Raw genomic sequence first — 22165 nt, 5'->3', positions numbered from 1 at the left:
ATAGTAATCTGGAGTTAAATAACTAAGCATAATAATACCTTCATTTCCCAAGTTCTTCATCCAAGGATCTCAAAATACACGACAACTTACTGTTTTCCTAACAAGTGTAAACAGCAGGTAACAGGAAACTCAAATTATACACGAGATCTCCACTTCCAAAAGGACTTTTGCTAACACCTGAGCTTGTACTAATTATTATATGGAGAATAACAGAATCACAGAATAACCAAGCATGAACCCACCTTCTAATTGTTAGGTAGCCAGGCATGGATCAGAATAAACAAAGAATAGAAGACTGTCATTAGAAATGACATTTTCTGATTCCTAGCTCCTTATTTTACCTTCCGAACTACTGTCTATGCCTGAATATAAATCCCCCCACACCCCGCCAAAGACCACCAGAGAAGGGAGTCATATTTGAGTCTTTGTAACGTACAGTATGTAGATAGGGCTCCCTCCGTTGAAACAAAAATTGGGGGAAGACACATTAGCCTCAAATAAACTCAATCATTGCGAATTTGGGATGCTCCTAGAAGTCACCTGGTAGAGTCAGTTAAAATAAATTCATTTAACAAAGATTTAGTCATTATTCCCGCAGTTGTGACTTCTTAATTGCATGTGTTGACTATCACTGCAAACAAGCCAGTAAAGTCACTTTTTATTTTTAAGCAATTTCCTTAGTTGGTGGTCACAGTGTAGAAATTACAAACACAGGCCCCTAGAACAAACGAGAAGCCAAGGTTCTTAATGTTATGCAAACAGATCTGTGTCGGGAGAGAATTTCTGATGACAGCTTTCTGGTTCAAAAAGTACTGTGCATCCACCAACTTAGAAGTGAGAGGTGTGTTCTCGAAAACTGCCTTGGACGAGTCAAAAGTGGCTCAGCCAGTGAAGATGAAAACACTGATGTTGAAGACGGATATGAACCGTCTGAACATAACTTTCTTGACATGTGAGTGAAAAAGTCTTATTTCTACGTCTCAATTATTTTACATACTACATGATCTTAAATGTTTGCAGAAACTAAATTATTACATTAAATATTGTCATGAACATATGACTATTTCTTCTTCATCATTGTAAGTTTATCTATTCAGGTTGTGACCAAAGTAACTTGGAAACGTTCTTGGGATCGCATCTTTGGGATGGGCAATCACCATATATGAAGGATTGTCTGATTACACAGGTAAAGCTTAACAGTGGTAATCACAATTCCAGAGGTACATAGGCTACCTTTCCAAGAAAAACTCAAAGCACTTTCATCTGCGTTGAGTCCTTACTTAACGTAAGTGAAACTATCAGAGCCAGGAGGCTCTGCCAGCAAAAACTCTAGAGCAAGAGCTCTTATCCTGGGGTCCCCGCACTTGCATGGGAAAGAAGTTGCATCTTCACTTTCCTTAACCTCTCACTGAAACTGAACATTTCCTTTAATTACGAACAAAGGCAAGAAACCACAGTGGTGGTGTAGCAGGAGTACTACTAGCAAGACCTGGGATTGTGTCACCAGTGGAAATCACAGATATTTTCATGCCTTACCAGTTGTGGCAGACATCCTGAAATATGGTTTACACTCATCACTACTAGAAATTATGGTCATTACTAGATCTGCTAGAAAGGTTATTTAAGGCATGAACAAAGAAGCACATATATAACTCTATCACACATTTAAAAAGACATTTTTGAGGGTTTCCCTGGCGGCGCAGTGGTTGAGAGGCCGCCTGCCGATGCAGGGGACGCGGGTTTGTGCCCCGGTCTGGGAGGATCCCACATGCCGCGGAGCAGCTGGGCCCGTGAGCCATGGCCACTGCGCCTGCACATCCGGAGCCCATGCTTCGCAACGGGAGAGGCCACAGCAGTGAGAGGCCGCGTACGGCAAAAAAAAAAAAAAAAGAAAAAAAGAAATTTTTGAGCCGTATTTTCCCCATTCACATTTCCTCAATATTTTGGGATGCCATCTGCTTGGCCCAGAGGACTGTGGGCTCGGGCAGCTTGTGTGTGTTGCTCTTTCTTGCTCAGACCTTCAAGGGCTCTTGCCCTTCTTCCCAAGGTGATTCTAACACTGCAGTGGGCCTGTGCTCAGGTGCCCTCGCTCTCCAATTTCCTCTCCGGGTTTTAGTACTACTCTACATCTTCTCCTAACCTTTCAGTTTACATTTTTATGTGTTGCGCTGAAACATTAATCTCCCCTTAAAAATTCTATGTACACAGTCAGGGAGAGTGAGGAGTGTCTCAGCAGAGGATAAAGTGGTTTCTGAGCTGTGCTATTTCTAAATGGAAAGGACTTCTATGACTGATGATAAGCTGCTCACTTATAATAAATATCTGGGACCTTGCTTTGCCAGGAAGCCTTTGTCACAGAGGGGATTCAGTGCCATGTGGGTCTCTCTGGAACCCCCTGAGAGGAGGGACTGGGTGGCTGTTTCGCCTTGGAGACCCAGATCCTGTCTGTCACCGCAAATTCAGTCTACACCCAACGCCTTTAGGTGTGTCATATGGAGATTCTGCTCAAGTTTATATTTTTCATTGGTGTAATAAGCTTATTCAGTTTGTAAGTTTTCAGAGTGGAGGGTGTGTTTTTGAAAGGATAGAACTGCGTGCAACTAGTAACTGGTCTTTTGTTATAAAGAAGTACTTCCAGCGCACCTGGAGCTGTGACAAGAAGCACACGTCCAGGCATACTGGTTAGTCTTGGGTTAAACCAAGGGAAAGGAGTCTGCATGAGACAGGCTGGGACCTGGGACCCTCTGCTGCAGTGCTTGCACCTGGACAAACGTCTCCTTGAGCCACAAAATACAAAGAGACTACAAGGGACTAAAAATAACTGCAGGCACAGGGCAGTTGGAACAAATTACGAACAAGATACAAAAAGACCAAAAACCCAACGTCCACTTCTGAGGAGTCCGGAGCAAAAATGCAGGGTGTCAGGAGCAAAAGTAGGTTACTGCGCACGCCCCCCGCACTCAGCGCCAACAAGGGGGTGAGCAGACCTCCTAAGCCACCCCTCCAGCCTGGCCCCACCCTACCCTCACCCCATTTAAGGAATCAGCTGGCCCCGCCCCAGGAAGGAATCAGACCCCTGGCCCCACCCTACCCTCACCCCATTTAAGGAATCAGCTGGCCCCCCATCAGACAGCGTGCAAGGGAATCTGTTACTTGTCTTTGTTCCCTCGTACTACAGCATGAGCCCCAGTAAAGCCTTGCCTGAATTTCTTGTCTGGCCTCTTATCAATTTCTATCGATGAAGGAGCCCAAGAGGCTTGGTAGGCAACATGGAGACCCAGAGCAGAGCAGTCACTCAAAAATCCGACTCTCCCCCAGTAGGCATGTGCCTCTCAGACCCAGACACGCCTCCAGCTCCCTCTGCCTTCCTGGGAGCGTGAGTACCTGTTGACGTTCACGTTGCAATGGTTTGCGGACAAAGTACTGCCGGCGGAGGCAGTGAGTCGTGAAGAGCTCTCCTTCTCTCCCTGAGCCTTCCTGATCTCCCGGCAGTCATCTTCGCTGTCACACTGCATGGGAAGAAGCAAAAGCCAGTCAGCTTTAGATTTCAAGGGATCACAGCGAGCTCCCATCGCCAACCAGCTCATCCGGGCTTCTCTGGACAACATCCCGAGCACCAATGTGGCTGCAGCACTCTCGGCCCTGGCCTGGGTTCCCCATCAGCGACTCCGCGAACAAGGAAGAAATCTGTCAGCTTACTGAGAGGAAAAAGCGTGACACAAAGATCACCACTGAACACTTCTTTACCCACAGGCAGATTCCACCCTCCAAAGAAGACCTGTTCTGGAGTTTCAGCATCCCTCCCTTTGGCGTTTCTTGGTACCCAAACAAGGCACAGCGACCTATCCTGGGCTTGATGTTGTAAGGGCAGTGACAAGCTCGGACCTTTCTTTTGAAATTCATGGCCTCAAAGGACATTTTTATAAAACAGTAGTTTGACTGGATTCTTGTTTTCCACGATGGCATTTAACCTAGGCGTGTACTAGGGTACGAGGCACATGCACTCAGCCAAATTCCATTTGTGGTGAGATCGCAGCAACACGGTACAGGCACATGTAGGGCTCTCAGCAGAGCTTTCCAGGAGACAAGCACTGGCACCAAAGATAGAGAAATTTTGACCTTCTCTCTCCAGCTGGGATTGTTACACAGCCTCTATTGCAAGGACCCCAGCAGCTCACGCCGAAACTGTGCCCCCGTAAGGGTCCAAGCCAAAGCTCTGAACCCCCAGTTCTGGCTTCCAGGGCTCTGGCAGGGCTCGACTCTGCACCCTGGCAGCCAGGTCTGCGGTGTCCCACCTCCAGCACCCAAAACTGAGGGCTTCACACCCCAGATACTGAGTAAAGAGTGCTGTGAAAATGTTCTTTCACTTCTCTGTGTGAGTTTAATGATGATTCAGTAGATTTCATGAGGAGAGCTGAGTGTGAGACTTAGTGTAAATGAAGTTTTGTAAGTTAAAATAAAAAAGCCCATGAATAATAAACTTATTTAAATACAGAATACTATGGAATATACATGTATATGTTTTTGCACATCTCTATCTAAATATACCTATACAGCTATATATATTTCCAATCTATCTGTATGTTTATCAATTTCTATCTCTGAAATACCTCTCTCTCTCTCTTTCCATCAGCCTGTCCATTTATCCATCCATCTCCAGATGACTGGCTGATTCACTCATTAATCAATTAATCACCTGGGGACTGACGGACAAGCCAATCCAACGAGTAAGGGGGAGGGCAGGGTATGAGAGGAACACAGAAGGAAAGAGGGTAGGTATGTAGTGAGCTAACCCGCATTACTGCATTATATCATGTGACTCTGACAACACCCCTGCAAAGATGTCACCATTTTACAAACAAAGAAACTGAAGTCCACAGAAGAGAAGGTCACCCAGGAGGCCAGGGCTGACTGCGTGATTTGCGGGATTCAGTGCAAAATGAAAATGCTGGGAGCCTTGTTCCAAAAGCAGGAAAAGATGCTTGATGTCAGTCTTGGTGATGATTTTTTTGGATTTAACACCAAAAACAAAGGCAACAAAAGCAAAAAATAAACAAGTGGGACTATATTAAACTAAAAGGCTTCTGCACAGCAGAGGGAACCATCAACAAAATGAAAAAGCAACCTAGTGAATCGGAGAAAATATTTCTAAATTGTACATCTGAGAAGGGATTAATACCCCAAATATATAAAGAACTCATACAATTCAACAGCAAAGAAACAAACAAAAAAATCCAGTTGAAAAATGGGCAGAGGATTTGATTAGACATTTTCTAAAGAAGACATATGGACGGCCAACAGGTACATGAAAAGATGCTCAACATCACTAATCATCAGAGAAATGCACATCAAAACCATAACGAGATAGGACCTCATACCTTTCAGGATGGCTATTATCAAAAAAACTAAAACTAATAAGTCTGTGAGGATGTGGACCAAAGGGAACCCTAGTGCACTGTTGGTGGGAATGTAAATTGCTGCAGCCACTGTGGAAACAGGATGGAGGTTGCTCAAAAAATTCAAATAGAACTACCACATGATCCAGCAATCCCACTTCTGGGTATTTATCCAAAGAAAACGAAAACACTCATTTGAAAACATATCTGCACCCCCATGTTCACCGCAGCGTTATTTACAACGGCTAAGACGAGGAAGCCAATGTCCACGGCTAGACAGATGGATAAGGGTACTGCGGCATATATGTGCGTACAACAGAAGAAGGAAGCCTGCCATTTGCAACAACACGGATGGACCTAGAGGGGATTATGATAAGTGAAACAAGTCGGACAGAGAAAGACAAATACCTCACTGACATGCGGAATCTAAAAACAGAAACCAAACCTCCTCCCAGCTTATGCTGTCAGACTGCTGACTGCCTGGGGTTGGGGGGAGTACAGAATGGATGAATGAGGTCAAAAGGTACAAATTTCTGGTTATAAAATGAGGAAGTCATGGGGACGTAATGGAATATACAGCATGGTGACTATAGTTAATAATACCGTAGTGCATATTTGACAGTAGCCAGGAGAGGAGATCTTGAAAGTTCTCACCAGGAGGAAGAGAAATTTGTAACTATGGACAGTGACGGATGTTAACTGGACTTACTGTGGTCATCATTTTGCGATACTTATAAACCAATATCAAATCATTATATTATACCTCAAAAAAAAAAAAAGCAAGCCGCTGAAGACTAACATTATAAAGTACTAGAGTCGGAAACATTTTCTTGTCTTTCGTGTCTTTCAAAGTCTGTCTCCTGACCTGTCACGCTGTGTTTATTTGCTATTTCGTACTGTGCTCCTTGAGGCACGGGGATACCTGGGGGGCATGTGTAGACACTCCCAAGTACCGGGGGCCTGGGCCTGCGACAGGGCGCTTGTGCGCAGCCCACCAGTGAAGGGCTTCCCCCGCCAGCCATTTGTGGAACCCATGGGTCAAGGGGTGAGGAAGTCCAGTTAGGCATTTCCCCTTCCCCAAGGCCAACTGGCAACCCCTTGCGGATTGGACTGCACTCTTCCCTGGAGGACCCCTCAGTACTGGGATTGGGGGTGGGGAGATGCCCATCCTGACCCCGACCCTCATTAGGCCTGTGCCTTGGCCCCTGGATGGGGATGCTGCACAGGGCTAGGAGTGCACAGGGGCCACGGGGCAGGCAGAACCTGTCCTGGGAAATGGGCAGGAGGTGGGACCGCACAGGCTCTATCGTCCCATCACACTTCACTTACTAAACACAAATTCAAAAATAAAATGAAGAATTCCAAGATGGCAACTGCAAGCATTAAACTCCAAGTACAGAGCCCTCTGAGCAGGGGCCCTGTGGGGAAAATACTGCACAAACCTCATGCTGACTTCTTACTGGGAGACCCTGGAGCCACAGACCCAGGCTTCATTCCCGGCTCTGCCCTTTCTCACCTATGTGAACCTGGGGCAAGTCCCTTTAGGCACTATGAGCCTCAGTTTCCTCATCTGTAAAATGGGCATGATGATAATATTTGCTTCATAAAGTTGTAAGGACTTTATAAACAACTTAATATGTACAAAAACAGCATCCCTCATGGGGACATATATACGTGTTAACTGTTGTGAATGATTTTCTCCTAAATTTGGGACCATCCACGATGACTACAATCTTTGGCTTGTCACGCATTGTGTTTTCCTCTGTGGTCCAAGTTACTTTTGAAGATGCAGTAACAGGAGGGAATAAAAATCCTCAAAATTGGTTTAAAATTATGATTAAATTATTCCTGTGCTCAAAAATCTTCAAAAACGGCCAAACGGCCGAGCATTTGGGTCTGCTTCCTGACAAACGTCCTGCTCTCCGAGTACTTGAGCTGCCTGTCTCACTTCGTGCAACCCGCCTTTGTTCAGCTTGCTTCCCTCCTTTGGCGCCACCTCATCCCTGACCCTCTGATTACTCAAAAGTCCCTCCTCCTGAGGGCCCTGTTCCCAGCCCGTCTCCACCACAAAGTTCTCCTGCTCAATGCCACGGGAGCGCCAGCCGCTGGCTCTCATGCACCAGGCTGGCGTCCCCTCCCGGGGCCCCGTCGTCCACGGTCCCCACTAGGCACTTCCGGATTCACGCCTCACCCCAGTCACAGCCTTACTAAACTCTCTGAGGCTGCCGGCTTCTAAAGTCAATGAACGATCCCACCCCTTCCAGCAAAGAATGGGGTTCACCCGTATTTAGCTTTTCTCACAGGCCCGGCCTCCAGCTTGCCTCTCCACACACACTCAGGGAAGATTTCCCGTTCGCCTACTTCCACATGCAGTGAGACGGACCTTAATTATCTATAACGTGGCAATAATAAGGATACTTCCCTCATTGGGCAGTGCTAAGGATTTAACTGAGTTAATACGTGTCAAGTACTTACAAAGGTATCTGGCATACATAAAGTGCTCTATGAACGTTTGTTGAGGAAAGTCACATAGAACTCCTGCTCCGGGAACATTCTAGACCAGCAGACCTGCTGCCCACAAGTTCAGGGAGAGCCCTCCCTCCCGCCGTGCCCTCAGCCCCTCGGGTTTCCAGGCCTACCTTGCGTTTCCTCTTGGATTTTGGCAAAGCCTTTTCTGCGGGCGCATCGGATGCGTGGCTCGGCGGGGCGCTTTCAGTGTCCTTGGCCGCGGGAGCGCTCAGGACCCCCGGCTCCTGGGGCAGGTGTTCTGGGATCCTGGACAGGAGGGTCAGGTCAATTTTGACCCAGAGTGACCTGACCTCGTCACTGTCCTTCAACGGGGAGAGAAGTTCATTGCGGCCGAAGGGGACCAGTGTGTAGAACTGCTCTTCCAGCTCCTTGGCGATGTCGCTGGTGGTCCTGGCGTTGATAGAGCCCACAGGGGCCCGCGGGCCGCCACCGCTGATGCTGCTGGCAGCCTCCTTCAGCCTCGGGTCGTTCCCGGAGGCGGCAGTGGCCTTGGACAGAGGGTAGTCCTCTTGCTCCGACTCCAGGTCCGAGTCCGCGGAGGAGGACGACGAGGACGACTCGGTCTCGATGAACTCCTTGGATTTGGGGACAATCCGGCTCAGCCCCCGCGTGCGGCGCTTCTCGCCGGTTACGGCCGAGCGCAGCTCCTTGCGGTGGCTGGTCCTACTGTTGCTGCAGGGCCGGGGCTTGGGGGGCTCCGGGGGGATCCCCGCGCTCGCCCCCAGCGCGTCCGCGGCTGCGGGCTCCTCGGGCCGGTGGCCATTGTCGCCGGCGGAGGTCCTCTCGGTGCGTCGCGTGGGTTTCTTGCCCGCGGACCTCCGGGCAGGCGCGGGCGCGCTCTCGGCGGGCGCACCGGCCACCGTGGGCGGCGGGGCGGCGGCGGTCACGGCCACGGCCACGGCCGCGGGCGGGGACTTCTGCTTCACCCCTTTGCTCCCCGGGGCCTTGTTCGCGGTCCTCGGCCTCTGCTCCTCCTTGCAGGCGCTCTTGATGTCCTTGTCTCTCAGGCTGGTCGGGCAGACGTTGTCGGGAAGCTTCCCGCAGTCTGGCGCTTCGTCCTTCACCGGGGTGTAGTATTGATTGCTCTCGGGCCCGTGGCTTTCATTGTGGATCAGGATAGGAGGCTTGTGGGGATTAACTTTGTTTAGCCATTTATCCAGCTGCCACTTGTTAGAGGACGCTGGTTCGGCCTAAAAGCAGAAAACCAGCGACAAACAAATATCTTTTATGATGGGCTCACGTAAAAGGGGCCTGGCTGTTTTCCTCTCGACTTAGGGCAGACAATGGATGGGCTGGAAACAAGGAACATGGAAGCTGTAGGTGTGTGCAGCATCAGTGGGCACACAAGATGCAGAGATGCTGCCCGCTTCCTGGTCCCCGGCACTGAAATGCCAGTGCAGCAGTTGGAGGCCTATTTGGAAAATAAGGGGATGCACTATGCTTCATTAGGACCCATTTCCAACATTTTTGAGGGTTATACAATGTATATATTTTTATATTTATACAGACATACATAAACGTGAGAGTCCACAAAAGTTAACTGGGGTGTAGTTTGGAGACCCTGAGTGTTAAAGCACTCATTTTTTGGAAGACTTAAAATACGGGGAGGGGGGCGGAATTAAAAAAGGGGACTGAGTGGAAACTAAACTCCCAAAGAACTACCTGTGTGTGCCCAGTGCACTTTGATGGCTGGACTTGGTTTGTCCATCCTCAACCTGCATCCGTCACACTTTGCCCGAAATATTTCAGATGAGGAGGTGACAATGGAAACCTTTCCTGCAAGCAGTTTTGCTACCTTAAAGCAAATCCTGGACATTTCAGGTTTTAAACTCTGGCCCATAGATTGGCTCCGGGGGGTGGGTGGGTGGGCGGGGGCGGTGGTGGGGACTTGGGGAGGGCAGGTCAGTGAATGCCCTGTAACAGAATGTGAAATGTCATGTAGACGCATTTTTCGAGGGGAGGGACATAGCTTTCATTCATATCTCTAGGCAGCTACGTCTTATTCAAAGGTTAAGAACTGATGCTTTTACAGGGAGTAAATGTTGTTGATTTCTAATAAAAGTCCATTTATCCAGCATCTGTGATTATTAATAGAAAAGAGGTATATTGATAAGTATAGAACTTTAGCTAGAGTATTATCAATTTGTGAATATAGGTGAAATGGGGAAAATTTTTGAAGTGATTAAGGTGATGTATTTTTCCTTCCCTATGGTCTCTGCCCTACGAATTCATGGCTTCTGATGATCCAGGGGAAGACTAAATACCAGCCTAAAATAAAGAATCAGCTTAGCTTTGCACTTCAAACTTGATTGGTTAAAGCCCAGAGGAAGTCAGGCAACCTTGTAGGCGAAAACCACTGTTTTCTAACATAATAATTTCCTAAAGCTTCCTTTCATGTATCAAGATTTGGTTCTTAACAGTGAGGTTGGTATTAAGATCAGAACTTGGGGCATAGCCACGTGCAGCAAGGATCTTGGGGGAGGGGAGGGGAGGGGAGGGAGGGGAGGGCAGTAATATTAGACCCAAGGGTCCTGGCTGAGTCTGGAGGCATCTGGGGCACAGCTTAGGGAGATGGGAAGCCTTTAATGGGCCAGCAGGGCCTGGGGCCAAGATGAAGTGGCCACAGGGTGTGGGCACCAGGCACTGGAGCTGTGGCAGGGACCGTGGACATCCTGCTGGTTCCCCCAAAACAGATGAGACTGTCTACACTTCAGGGAACCACAGCGCAGGGTGTCCAGGGACTGGGAATGACAAGAGACCTTTCAGTGGAGGCCAGCATGGGGATTCCAGGCCCTTTCCTTGGCACCCTGAGGAAGGGGAGCCTCCCCCCGGGATACAGGTGTGGAAGGGGAATCTCTCATGACCCTGATAGGGAGTCTGCTGTGTGACTTAACTTTCTGCTTCATTTGCTTTCATGCCGTCCAAAGGACCAGGGCTCCCAAAGCAAGAGGCAAAAGAACAAAACGATACGTCTTTTTTTGCACCTCTGAGTTGTCCTGTGTAAATTCTGACCTCGCTTTAATTTGGCTTCTCCAGAGATAGGGGACAATGGAACCTGCAGAGCACACCTGACCTGGTCCATCCTGCGCCAGTGACGCAAGAGAGGAAGCAGGGCAGCAGGACCTCTTCTTCGCCAAGGGGAAGCTCTCGCCTGCCCTGAGATTAGCCGGGTGTGGTTGAAGGCTACTTTGGTGGCAAACACAGCTATGGCTCTGAGGCTGTCTCCTCCCCACCCCATTTCTCTCGGACCACCGGCGAGTCAGTGACTTCTGTGCCTCAGTTTCCCCAGATAAATGGGGCCCAGTCATATGAATGGATGCTGAAGCGGCCTTGCAGAAGGGGACACACACGGGGAGAGGGTGGACCATTTACGGCAGAGCCTGCCACCCACACTGGCCCCGGCACCACGTCTCACGCTAGCTCGCCCTCATCCCCAGCATCCTGGGCCTCCCACACCTCCCATCTCTTATGTGGGAGAACACAGACGTGCGCCTGGAGCTAAAACACAGCGGCTCACGGGGAGACTCCCACTAAAACTTCCTGGAGGGAGCGTTAACAGTGAAGGGAGAACTGAAGCACTTGAGGGCGGGCCCACTGCCTGATGTGCTCTAGGGACACTTTTTCTCCTCTTCACAGCTGAAGAAATGAGGCTGAGGGACCATTTTCAACACATCACTAAATCACATTCTCTTTCTCAAAGGATCTACAAGGACCTCCTCTTGCCCCTCAAACAAAAATCCAAATTCCTCGGGCATCCATCCCCTAACAGCCGTCTCTCCTTGCCAGAACACCTACAATGTGCTCCCACTTTATAGGCATCATCTAACTGAATCCATACAGGTAAGAAATACTGTCGCCCCTAGTTTGTAGATGGGGCTCAGAGAGGTTAAGTGAAATGCCCAAAGCTGCAGAGCTACCAGGCACCACCAAGGCTAAACCCACATTTGTCTGGGCTTAAAGACCAGATTCTCTCCCCTGCTGCCTTGCCAGTCTCCCATTACTCTCTGGTGTAGCCTCACGAAAGAGGGACCTCGTTTCTTTTGAGAAATGTCAGTCTTCAACCTAAAATGATAGAATTAGATTAATTTTTGGAGACACCACTAACTCTCCAAATAACACCTGTGGCCTTCTGTTATCCTTAATGCATCACCTTTTGATGTCCACAGCCATTTCATGTATATAAATCTTGTGTCTTCAACAAAGCCCAACACTGCTTTCCAGCAGGGGCCAGGTCTCTGCTTCTTTGTATCCCTCGCAGGACCCGTAATAGGTTAGGGGGACAGCACGCTATGACTCTGCTCCTCCTAATAATGACTCACAATGAGCTGTCACTCCATTTGTATCACTTATTCCTCAGAACAGCGTCACAGATTAGACGGCATGGGATTATCCGCCATTTCGGGGATGAAACCATTGTGGCCAAGGAAGCTCAAACAGCCAAGAATTAGGTGGCAGGGGAGGAGGGGGAACTCAGGGCTTGGGGTTCCTTTCCTGCCATGCTGCTGGCTCTGGTCCATTTCCTGAGCTGTCCATCAGGGTTTCTGCCCAGTGCATTTGATTGTTTCCTGGCTTGCTGCTTTGTATTTCCATCCAGGACTCTCCTCTCTGATCAATCTTCCCTCTGATCAGTGTATAAGCTCTCCACCGTGTACTTTAGTCTCTACTTCATCTATACCCTTCAGAGCACCCACTGCCACATACCCCACAGATGCCTAATTAAGGAGAAGCCTATTGAATCAATGAATAACTTGTATCGTGTACTTGCTGATTTTCAAGAACATCTAGGGCAGCATTTTCCAAAATGTGCTTTGAGTTCATATATCCCAATAAAGAAAAGTTTCCGTGGCTTTGAGTTCATATATCCCAATAAAGAAAAGTTTCCGTGGTCAGATACATTTGGGAAATGCCACAGTGGAGAACACCGTTTACATGAGCAAAATTAAGGGCTGAATGATGCTCTTCGGTAAAGAAACAGGTGACACCTACTTTATGCTGGATCTCCTCAAAATCCTGTGACCAGGCTCTTTCTTGTCCCTGCAGCATCCTTTACTTGGGGAATACCCGTCTAAGGAGCTCTGTGTGCTGGTGTAAACGTGCTAACTGAAGGGCGAGGCGCTTCCCCCTGTGAAGCTCTGGCGTGAAAGGATGTCCCAGGCCAGGAAAGAAGATACAACTCAAATGAAAACAATTAGGCTGAGGAGAAGCAAGCAAACGTCAGGCCGTAGAGGGGGGATCTGCAGTGACGGAAATACTGTTTTCGGGGTCTCTTCCGTGCTAGCTTGCAGACAAGGGGTTAGACTACGGTGATTCATGTGAAATGCAGTGGCTTTCTACAGCCACGGCCATAAACAACAGCTCGTATGAAACTCAGGAGAGCCAAGTGGGTGTCCAGTGCTGGATGTTGAGGGGGAGAATGCAGGTGTCTTGGGATATCAAGAGGGTCTCCTGCTTGATAATAGGAGGGCCTCAGGATATTTCCAGGAAGGAAAGGAGGGCCACAAATGTTCTGCTGCAAAGCAGCGTAAACAGGTCTTGACAACGGAATGTGAGGTGTGTGGCTATAAAGAGCTGGACTGTCCTGTGGGGGGGAAGGAAAAGGGGTCTACTGCTCTCTTTAAGGGGTCCTGGGCTAGCTAGGCCAGAAGAAGGCAGAGATGCCGTGGAGACTCAGCAGGTAATGCTTCCCCTCTTCGCAACTTTCATTCTGCAAACTCACTGTATTTCTTTTTTAATTTTTCCGTGGAGACTCAGCAGGTAATGCTTCCCCTCTTCTCAACTTTCATTCTGCAAACTCACTGTATTTCTTTTCTAATTTTTTTTTTTTTTTTTTTTTAATTTTTGGCCATGCCACACGGGTTCTGGGATCTTAGCTCCCTGACCAGGGATCACACCCGCGCCCTTGGCAGTGAAAATGCAGGAGTCCCAACCACTGGACCACCAGGGAATTCCCTCATTGTATTTCTGAAGGGCGTGTCTCTCTAGTCACCTTGGGAAAAATGTTAAAAGAAACCTTGCTTTTATTCCAAGGAATACATTCCTTTCCAGCAGAAAGAAGCCACCTGCAGTGTGGCTACATCCCTTGTCACTCCTGCACTCCCTCCGCATAGAGAAGCCAGGAGTTGAAAGCTACACGCGGCCTCAGGCAACTTAAACTTTGAGGCCTGTGTTACCAGGCTCCCCTCCTTCTCCTCAGCTAGGGGCCTCTGGTAGCTGCTGGAAGAAACAAGGAACGGCAAGTGCTTCCTTTCATCACCCAAGAGTTCAGGTCTTTGTGATTATCTCAGTGACATTTAGAGAGAATCTGCTTAAAGCCGTTTATAGCTGTACTTCTCCAAGGCTGCTTTCAGCCTCGCCTAGAAACTCCAGGAGTCACATTTCAGCGCGCCAATGAGACTCAACTTTCCTGAATTTAACCTTCAAAGTCACAAAGAGCCTGGGGTGGAGGTAACGTTCACAGACCCTAACGCTTTTAATCTACCGCCACTGTCCCCCCTGGCTCTTGCGATGTCCCTGGAACCCAGTTCTTTCTACTAAATATTCTGGAGTTTTTCAACAAATTAGAGCATAAAGCTGGCTCTGAAGAAGCCTGGTTAACGCCTCTGTTTTATTTAACTCCTGTATTTTTGTTTGTTTCAAATACTCCCATTAGAATATCAGCTCTGTGAAGACAGGAACCTTCTCTGTCAGCTCATTGCTGTCTCTCAGGGCCAAGCATCATATCTGTGGCAGAGACTCAATAGATCTTCGTTGAAGGAACACTAAATGAGTGAATGAATGGATGAATGAATGAAATGATGAAGAAGGAAAAATAATTTAGTTTCTGGGAAAAGTCAGGATTATATCAACATATGGCTTTTATAGGTTAATGTTGTCAAGGGCCTTCCCCTTAAATAGGGAGATAGGGATAGAAAGATAGATAGGGAAAGGGAGAGAGAGACAGAGAGAGACAGAGACACAGGTACACAAGCTGGAAACATGGGTCTTGCTGGCCCTTAAAGGTGCTCCTGGGGACTTCCCTGGGGGTCCAGTGGTTAAGACTCCACACTTCCACTTCAGGGGTCACAGGTTCGATCCCTGGTCAGGGAACTAAGATCTGCACGCATTGCCGTGTGGCCAAAAAAAAAAACCAAAAACCTCTCACCGCCAAGGTCTGCATATATGGGTTTGGCTTCATTTTTTTTTTTTGTGGTATGCAGGCCTCTCACTGTTGTGGTCTCTCCCGTTGCGGAGCACAGGCTCCGGACGCGCCGGCTTAGCGGCCATGGCTCACGGGCCCAGCCGCTCCGCGGCATGTGGGATCGTCCCGGACCGGGGCACGAACCCGTGTCCCCTGCATCGGCAGGCGGACTCTCAACCACTGCGCCACCAGGGAAGCCCTTGGTTTCATTTTAGAGCATATTTAGAAATTTGGGCCCAGAGTGGTACAGGAGGTTGTAGGTAAAAAGTCAAATCCTATGAGCCACAGTAGCATCAAATGTTTATACACTCGAGAAGCAGCATATTTTATTCCCTCTTTAGAAATCAAAGTCTACCCTTACAGATCCAGGGACTAGAGAAGGGTGCTCTCAGCCCTCTCTCAAGAATCCACGCTCTGAATTGCTATTAAAATTTCCCCTTTTTCCCCTTTAAAGTAGAAGTAGCAATGGCTTTTATTGGGACCTTATAATATTTTTATAGGAGGCACCTAAATCTTCCACACAGATACTCATCATAGCTATAAAAGTTTTCATTAGTATTTGTAAGTTGATGCTAATTTTCCTTTTTATATTTTTACAAAGAAAACAAAGGAGGTTTTATTCATATTTATAGCCCTTGTTCTCCTAATCTGTGATGAACTGAAAAAAGGTAAGATCCTAACCATGTCCAATGCACAAAACTCCTTTCCCCGTGATTTACGGGGGCTCACACTTCCAGGCAGGGAGCTGCCCTGTCTGCTTATTGCCTCGGCTGACCCTTAGGGAGACCCGATCCTCAGGTTATTTCCAGTCAGTGATGTTTACAGCATACTTGGAAAGTTCTGGACGTCAAGATAGAGAATTTGGGGACCATAAGAGATGAAGTTTCTAGACTTCAAAGGAAGCTCTGTGATTAGGAGCACTGTGAGGAGGGGCTGGGGGAAATGAGCCTAAACCAACCCCGGCAGGCTGCCAGGAGGTGGTGGCCTAGAGAGGTCACGGCGCCTCGCAGGCCAGTGTCATAGCACTGAGGCTGGAGGAGCAGGAGGTGTGTGAACCACACTCGGAGGAAGACTGACCTCGCTCACCGGGTCGGGGAGACGCAGGCAGGGGAGGCGCTCAGGGGCCGGCGTGTCCTTACCTCAGGGCTGGAGTAGTGGGGGGGTTTGCTGCCCTCACTCTCGCTGGAGCTGCTCTCGGTCTCTGAGTCAGATCCCGAGCTGCTCTCCGAGTCGCTGGAGGAACTGCTGCCGCTGCTGCTGCTGCCGCTGCTGCTGCCCTTGCTGGAGGGCACGGAGGCCCTGCAGTCGGCCTGCGGGAGGCCGGCACTGTCAGCCCACGAGGCCCCGGGAAGGGAAGGGGAGGAAAGCCAAGTGAGCAAACACGCATACACCACCGAGCGAGCTGTTGTTCCACCAGCCTGCGCATCTGTCAGCGTCACCTGAAGCTCCAGAGCCACCGTCAAGGTCAAAGCAGCCTCACAGTTAAAACAACGGATGCACAGAAATTAAATTGGGAGTGAAAGTTGGTGCCACTTGGTAATCAGGCCCTCGTCACTGTGACTAGTTTGTGTGATCGTTTTAGAGGGGAAGGTGGTGTAACTGCAGAAGGACTGTTTCTAGTTTGCTCCTGTTTCTGGGAATGGCTTTTCAAATGCATTCCCGATTCCAATCACCGACAAAAAGGCAAGGAAATCTAAAATGCTTGAAATGTTTTGTAAAGAACGAAAATGTCTGTTTGCTTTATTTTAGGAAGTGGGCTGTGAGGAAGGGAACAGTGTCCTGCTCTGTGCTCTCACGGCCTGCTGGAAGGTTCCGGAGACAGCGGGACTGACAAAGTTGTCTTGCTTCCCACCTCTTCCTGCCCACAGAGGCGAGTCCTGTAGTCTTTACAGGAGCCGTCTTGCTGTATAAACAAGTAATTTTCCTTTGAGCCCTTTATTATAGAACTGAAGATCCCTCACTCACACATTTTAAAACATTTTAGACTTTAAAATTCAACCCCAGTACAGTGGCTTATAGCAATACTATTTGGAATTATACTCGATGTTCGTTCGTATCCCTGCTGAAATTTGCCAGAAACTTACATACTCAAATTATAGACTCAAAGAGAACAGGAAACACGGACACTTCTCATGGTAATTAATTAACCACAAAAATTCAAATCACACACATCCACCCAAACAGTGAGCCAAAAAGAAAGTTTCAATACTCACATAATAGTCAACATCTTCAAAGTCCTTTATTAATTGCATTGAAACACACCTGACTGTTTTTTTGAGGTCAAACTCTAAACCCAGAAAATGCAGTGACCACTTTTTAAATGTCGAGTCAGCAAATATCTGCTTGCCCCTTCCAGCCGGGACCACTGCTTCAACAGGATGAATGCGAGTGAAGGCCCAGGGCTGAGGGAGCTTGTCAGAGAGTTTATGGTCTCAAGTGCAAATCAGCCAGGACAAGGTAAAGGACCCTTTTCACCCGCCCCTTAAATCTTTGACAAATGCTTTGCTCAAGGACAGAGCCTCATAAATCCTCAGTGTTGGGGCAGGGATGGGGGGGGGGAATGTTTAAAACTCACTGGAACCTTGCTTCTCCCAGAGGAATGATAAGACAAGAAACTATCTTACAGGATGTACCTGAAAGTCAAAGCACTGTTTTGAACTGCAGGCTTAGGGAAAAATGGAGTTTGAACATAACCTTCCCTAGTGGTTTTTATTTCTTCTGCCAATGTCATGGTCCATACCTACTGTCTGACAAAATTCTTCAACGTCAGACAACATCTGCACCTTTACGCCTTGCCTAAGCTGCAACAATTCCTTTTCCAGCCTGCTGTTTGTTCTGGTGTTGAGTGAGGAATCCTGGATCTTTTTACAGAGGCTGGGAAGGGACGGTTAGTGATCAAAGGGTTGCAATATTTCTTTCTTCCCTTATGAACTAAAATCCATCTTTCCTGGCAGCTGAGTCGACATGGCTACTATCAATGGAGTCATTAAAAAAAAAAAAAAGAAGGTTATTAGATTGTGACTGAACACGAACGGCTGGGATCCATGTTAACAGTGTGTCAGGAAGTCCCCCAAACACTGGGGGAAAACTCCAAAAACAAACAGATAGAAACCCACCCCAACCCAAACAAACCAACCGAAAGGTAAAAACTCCCCAGAGCCAAGCAACACATGGTGGAGGAAAGAGGTCTGTCTCCCCACCACACCCTGGAATGACATTTGCTGAAGACTAGGAAATTAAGGGAAATAAAGAGCATTTTGATTGGTTTTATATGATGGTCAAAGGCTTTGATCACCAAGCGGTACATTCTCCCACTTTCATTCCGACAACAAAGGACACTGAAGCCACTGCTGTGTGCACCTGGTTGCTGTGTTTGCGGCAGAGGCAGCAACGTGTGTGCAGTTCCCTGGGGCTTGCACCGCAAAGTGACTGTCTTTTGAAAAGCTGCACTTTAATTTCTGGGAAAACGGCCATTAAACAGTTCCTGTGCTGCCTTCCTTTTCTGACTGCTGTCCTATCGTAATGAGACCCACTAGCCCAGCAAGACAGAGTCTCTGATCTGAATTAGATTGGCAGAAAAGTCTCAGAGTTTTATGTTTTCCTTCCTTAAATTAGGAAATTGACTTAAAACGACAGTTTTACTGGCGTAATTATTATTTGTTTTTGAAACCGTCGGGAGAGCCAAGAATTTCAGGTTTTCTTCCTGCTTTGCTTTGAAGTGCTGTGAGGCCCCAGTCCTCTGGAGTCAGGGCCGAATACATTCATGTTTCAATGGTCCCGGTGGAGACAGTGTCGCTGGAAGCAATCCACGTCAAGGATGGGGGCAGGCTTGTGTGCAAGGGCTCTGGTGGTTCCAGTTGTGGGATCAAGATAACTACCCCTACCTGCAGAAAGCCTGCTCCATTAACTAGCCTTTTTGTGGGTCTCTGGGGGACAGCTGGTCATTCAGGACTCGGCACAATGACTGCTCTCGCCGGGAGCGCGTGCAGGTGCTTTGCCTCTGCTGGGGGAGCTGCAGCAGCCAGGGTGGCAGAATAAAGAAGCCGGGGATGGTCATCACTGCAGATGGGAACTAACAGAAGGATGGGCTCAGTGAAGCCAGGAAGGCTCTTTGGAGTCATGGAATCAAGAAGATGGAAAAAGACATATCAGACAGACCCTCCTGAAAGAAGACTTCAAACTTTACATATTTAAAATTGCCAAGTTTGGCGTGCTTACTAGTTGTCACGTTTCCATACCAAAGACGCTAGCAGTTCTTTCAACTTAAATTAAAAAGCAACTTTTTTCTGAAACGATAACATGGATTGACTTGACATGATGACACAGCATTGGACAAGTTTTAGGAGAGTTCTTGGACCCTCTGCTATTTGAGGAACATGGTGCCACTGTAAACGTGTGGGCATGAAAACATCACTGAGGTCGTGGAATAAAAGGCTTTGTGTCACCAAACTTAGCACAGTGCCTGGGAATAATAGGTATTCACCTGTGATTACGAAATGAAAGAATCAATAGAAAAAAGTCTATCACTAGGTTAATGAGTTAAAGGAAGAAGGATTTAACCTTTCAAAAAGGCTACAATCTTTCTTTTCCAATAAAAAAAACACTTAAGGGGATTTCAGCCCCTCTTGTGCTTTTCCAATGTTAACAGCACTTCCTTGCACAGAATGTCTTTAAATGTACTCTAGATTTCATCTGCTATATAATATGAGCCCAGTTCTCCCCTGGATGGTTTATTTACTTCTGGTATTTTGATTTCATGACATGTTTTGCTGGTTTTGTGAGTGGCCAAGACCAAATCCACGTTTGGGAGAGTCCCAGCTTTATTCTAAATGATCTGCTTCCTGTGTTCCCTCCTTTGGCTGCAGTGACACATTCTTTTCCGAATCTGGCCTGGGCTGAATCTGAATACAGACAGTAAAAGAAGAGATCTGGAACCTAAATGCCTGCATCTTACAGGCATGGGTGCTCCTGCCAAGTATATTGTGGGGTCTGGGTAAATATCCAAAGTTGTTCATGAGCTTTGAACTAACAAGGAACTTGGAGGCAGGCTCTGTGCCTAGTGGGCACCGCGTGGATGGCCGTGATGCCCAACAGCCTGTGGGCAACGCCACTGGGATGGAAGAAAGGTTAATAATTTAGAAGAGGTCCCAGCTCCCTCTCATTCAATACTCCGGATGAACTCAACACATGCTTGATTTCTAAACTGTAATCGGTGCCCTGGCAATGGTGTTCCTTTATTGTTGGCATCTCTATTGATATGAACTGATCTAAAATTATAATCATGTAATGAGACACGAAAATGGAAAGCTGGCACAAGGAGGTTCGCTGATAGGACTGCTGGTCTTGTACTAAAAGTTTTTGTTAGCTCTGTAATACCTCCAGGAACAAGTCTTCTATTAAACACAGCTTTTGAAGCTCTTCATGGTCTGGCCTCAATCAAGTCTTCAGCCACACCTCATAGGGTGCACCCCCAAAGCTTGTCTATAATAAATTTCTCACCGTTTTGACAACCTGTGTGCCTCTGCATGCGCTATTTTCTATGCTACGAAGCCCTCTCTCCCTTCCTTCTCCTGGGTACCTCCAACTCACTCTTCAGGACTTGGTTGCAAATATTACCCTATTCTGTAAAGTTTTTCTCAATTCCCCCAGGAAGAGTTAACATTTCCTCCCCTAAGCCCCTTAGCACATCACCTATTTTTCTTTTGTAGCCCTTACCATACTAAGGATAGGAATTATCTACTTTATCCTTGTATCCCCAGTGCTAGCAGGCGGTGCGGCATGAATAGGCTGTCAACAACGTTCAGCTGAATGAATGAAAGAAAAATGATTCTTGACACAGTAAGCCAATGCATTTTATTACACTATGAAATAGCCTACGAGATGTTCATATATTCACATATGTAGTTTTTCTGTTGCCTTGGGGCTGCCAAAGATTTCATAGAACAGATGACTTAGAGAGCTACTATCTATATCACTGGTTGAAAATCCAAAACCTACAGGGGTCAGGCAAGTAGCATAAATGAGTGAAGTGTCCAGTTATAAGAGAAACAAATGCCTAACACACGATGATAAAGACAGTGGACCGTTGGCTCCCCAGTGGGAAAGTGTCAAGCTGGACAGTCCTGACTGGTCTACTTCTTCCCCAGGCCAGCGGACCTCTGCCACGCGGAAATAAGAGCCAGTGTTACCAAATCCTTCAATTTTTTTTTTCAGAGGAAGCCCGAAATCCTGATGTTTATATCAAATCTCCTGATTTTAAAATGCTAGTAACTAATTTGAGAATTTTTAACAATGAAAAGTTTCATTTTATTTTTTGCAATGAGACACATCTGTAGGTCAGATGAGGCCTGTGGGGTACCAGTTTGAGACTCGCTAATCTATGTCTTACTCTTACACCTTCTGAAAGCCTAAGGTGGTTCCATTTAGAAGAGACACAAAGAGACCACAACCAGGAGTTTCGCCTCTCTCAGGGATTCAGGTTCGCAGGGACAAACAAGAGGTTAGCCAAATACGCTTATTCTCTCAGCCCACTTATTTAAACATCTAAAATTTTAAAAAAATTACTGATTCAACAAGAAAAATCTCAAATAAATGACCTAACCGTACACTTAAAGCAACTAGAGAAAGAAGAACAAAACCCAAAGTTAGTAGAAGGAAAGGAATAATAACGATCAGAGCAGAAATAACTGAAATAGAGACAAAGAAAACAATAGCAAAGATCAATGAAACTAAAAGCTGGTTCTTTGAGAAGATAAACAAAATTGATAAGCCTTTAGTCAGACTCATTAAGAAAAAAAGGAAGAGGACTCAAATCAATAAAATTAGAAATTAAAAAGAAGTTACAACGGACACCTCAGAAATACAAAGGATCATCAGAGACTACTACAAGCAACTATATATGCCAATAAAATGGACAACCTAGAAGGAATGGACAAATTCTTAGAAAGGTATGACCTTTCAAGACTGAACCAGGAAGAAAGAGAAAATATGAACAAACCAATCACAAGTACTGAAATAGAACTGTGATTAAAACTCTTCCAACAAACAAAAGCCTAGGACCAAA

The 22165-nt window shown here is 47.2% G+C and overlaps 1 protein-coding gene across 1 annotated transcript in view; it reads right to left on the bottom strand.

Moving 5' to 3' along the window:
• The window catches only part of AFF3 (ALF transcription elongation factor 3), a 564600-nt gene that overhangs the window by 34336 nt on the left and 508099 nt on the right, over positions 1-22165 (bottom strand). Inside the window, exons 11-13 of the mRNA XM_079940200.1 lie at positions 16242-16428; positions 8036-9115; positions 3385-3509 (exon numbers count right to left, since the gene is read on the bottom strand). Of these exons, the coding sequence (XP_079796326.1) occupies positions 3385-3509; positions 8036-9115; positions 16242-16428 (1392 nt within the window). The remainder of the gene's footprint in view (positions 1-3384; positions 3510-8035; positions 9116-16241; positions 16429-22165) is intronic.

This window comes from Stenella coeruleoalba (assembly GCF_951394435.1).
Source record: "Stenella coeruleoalba genome assembly, chromosome: 13".
In the NCBI taxonomy this organism is placed as follows: Eukaryota; Metazoa; Chordata; class Mammalia; order Artiodactyla; family Delphinidae; genus Stenella; species Stenella coeruleoalba.
This window is presented reverse-complemented; position numbering and strand designations above follow the sequence as displayed.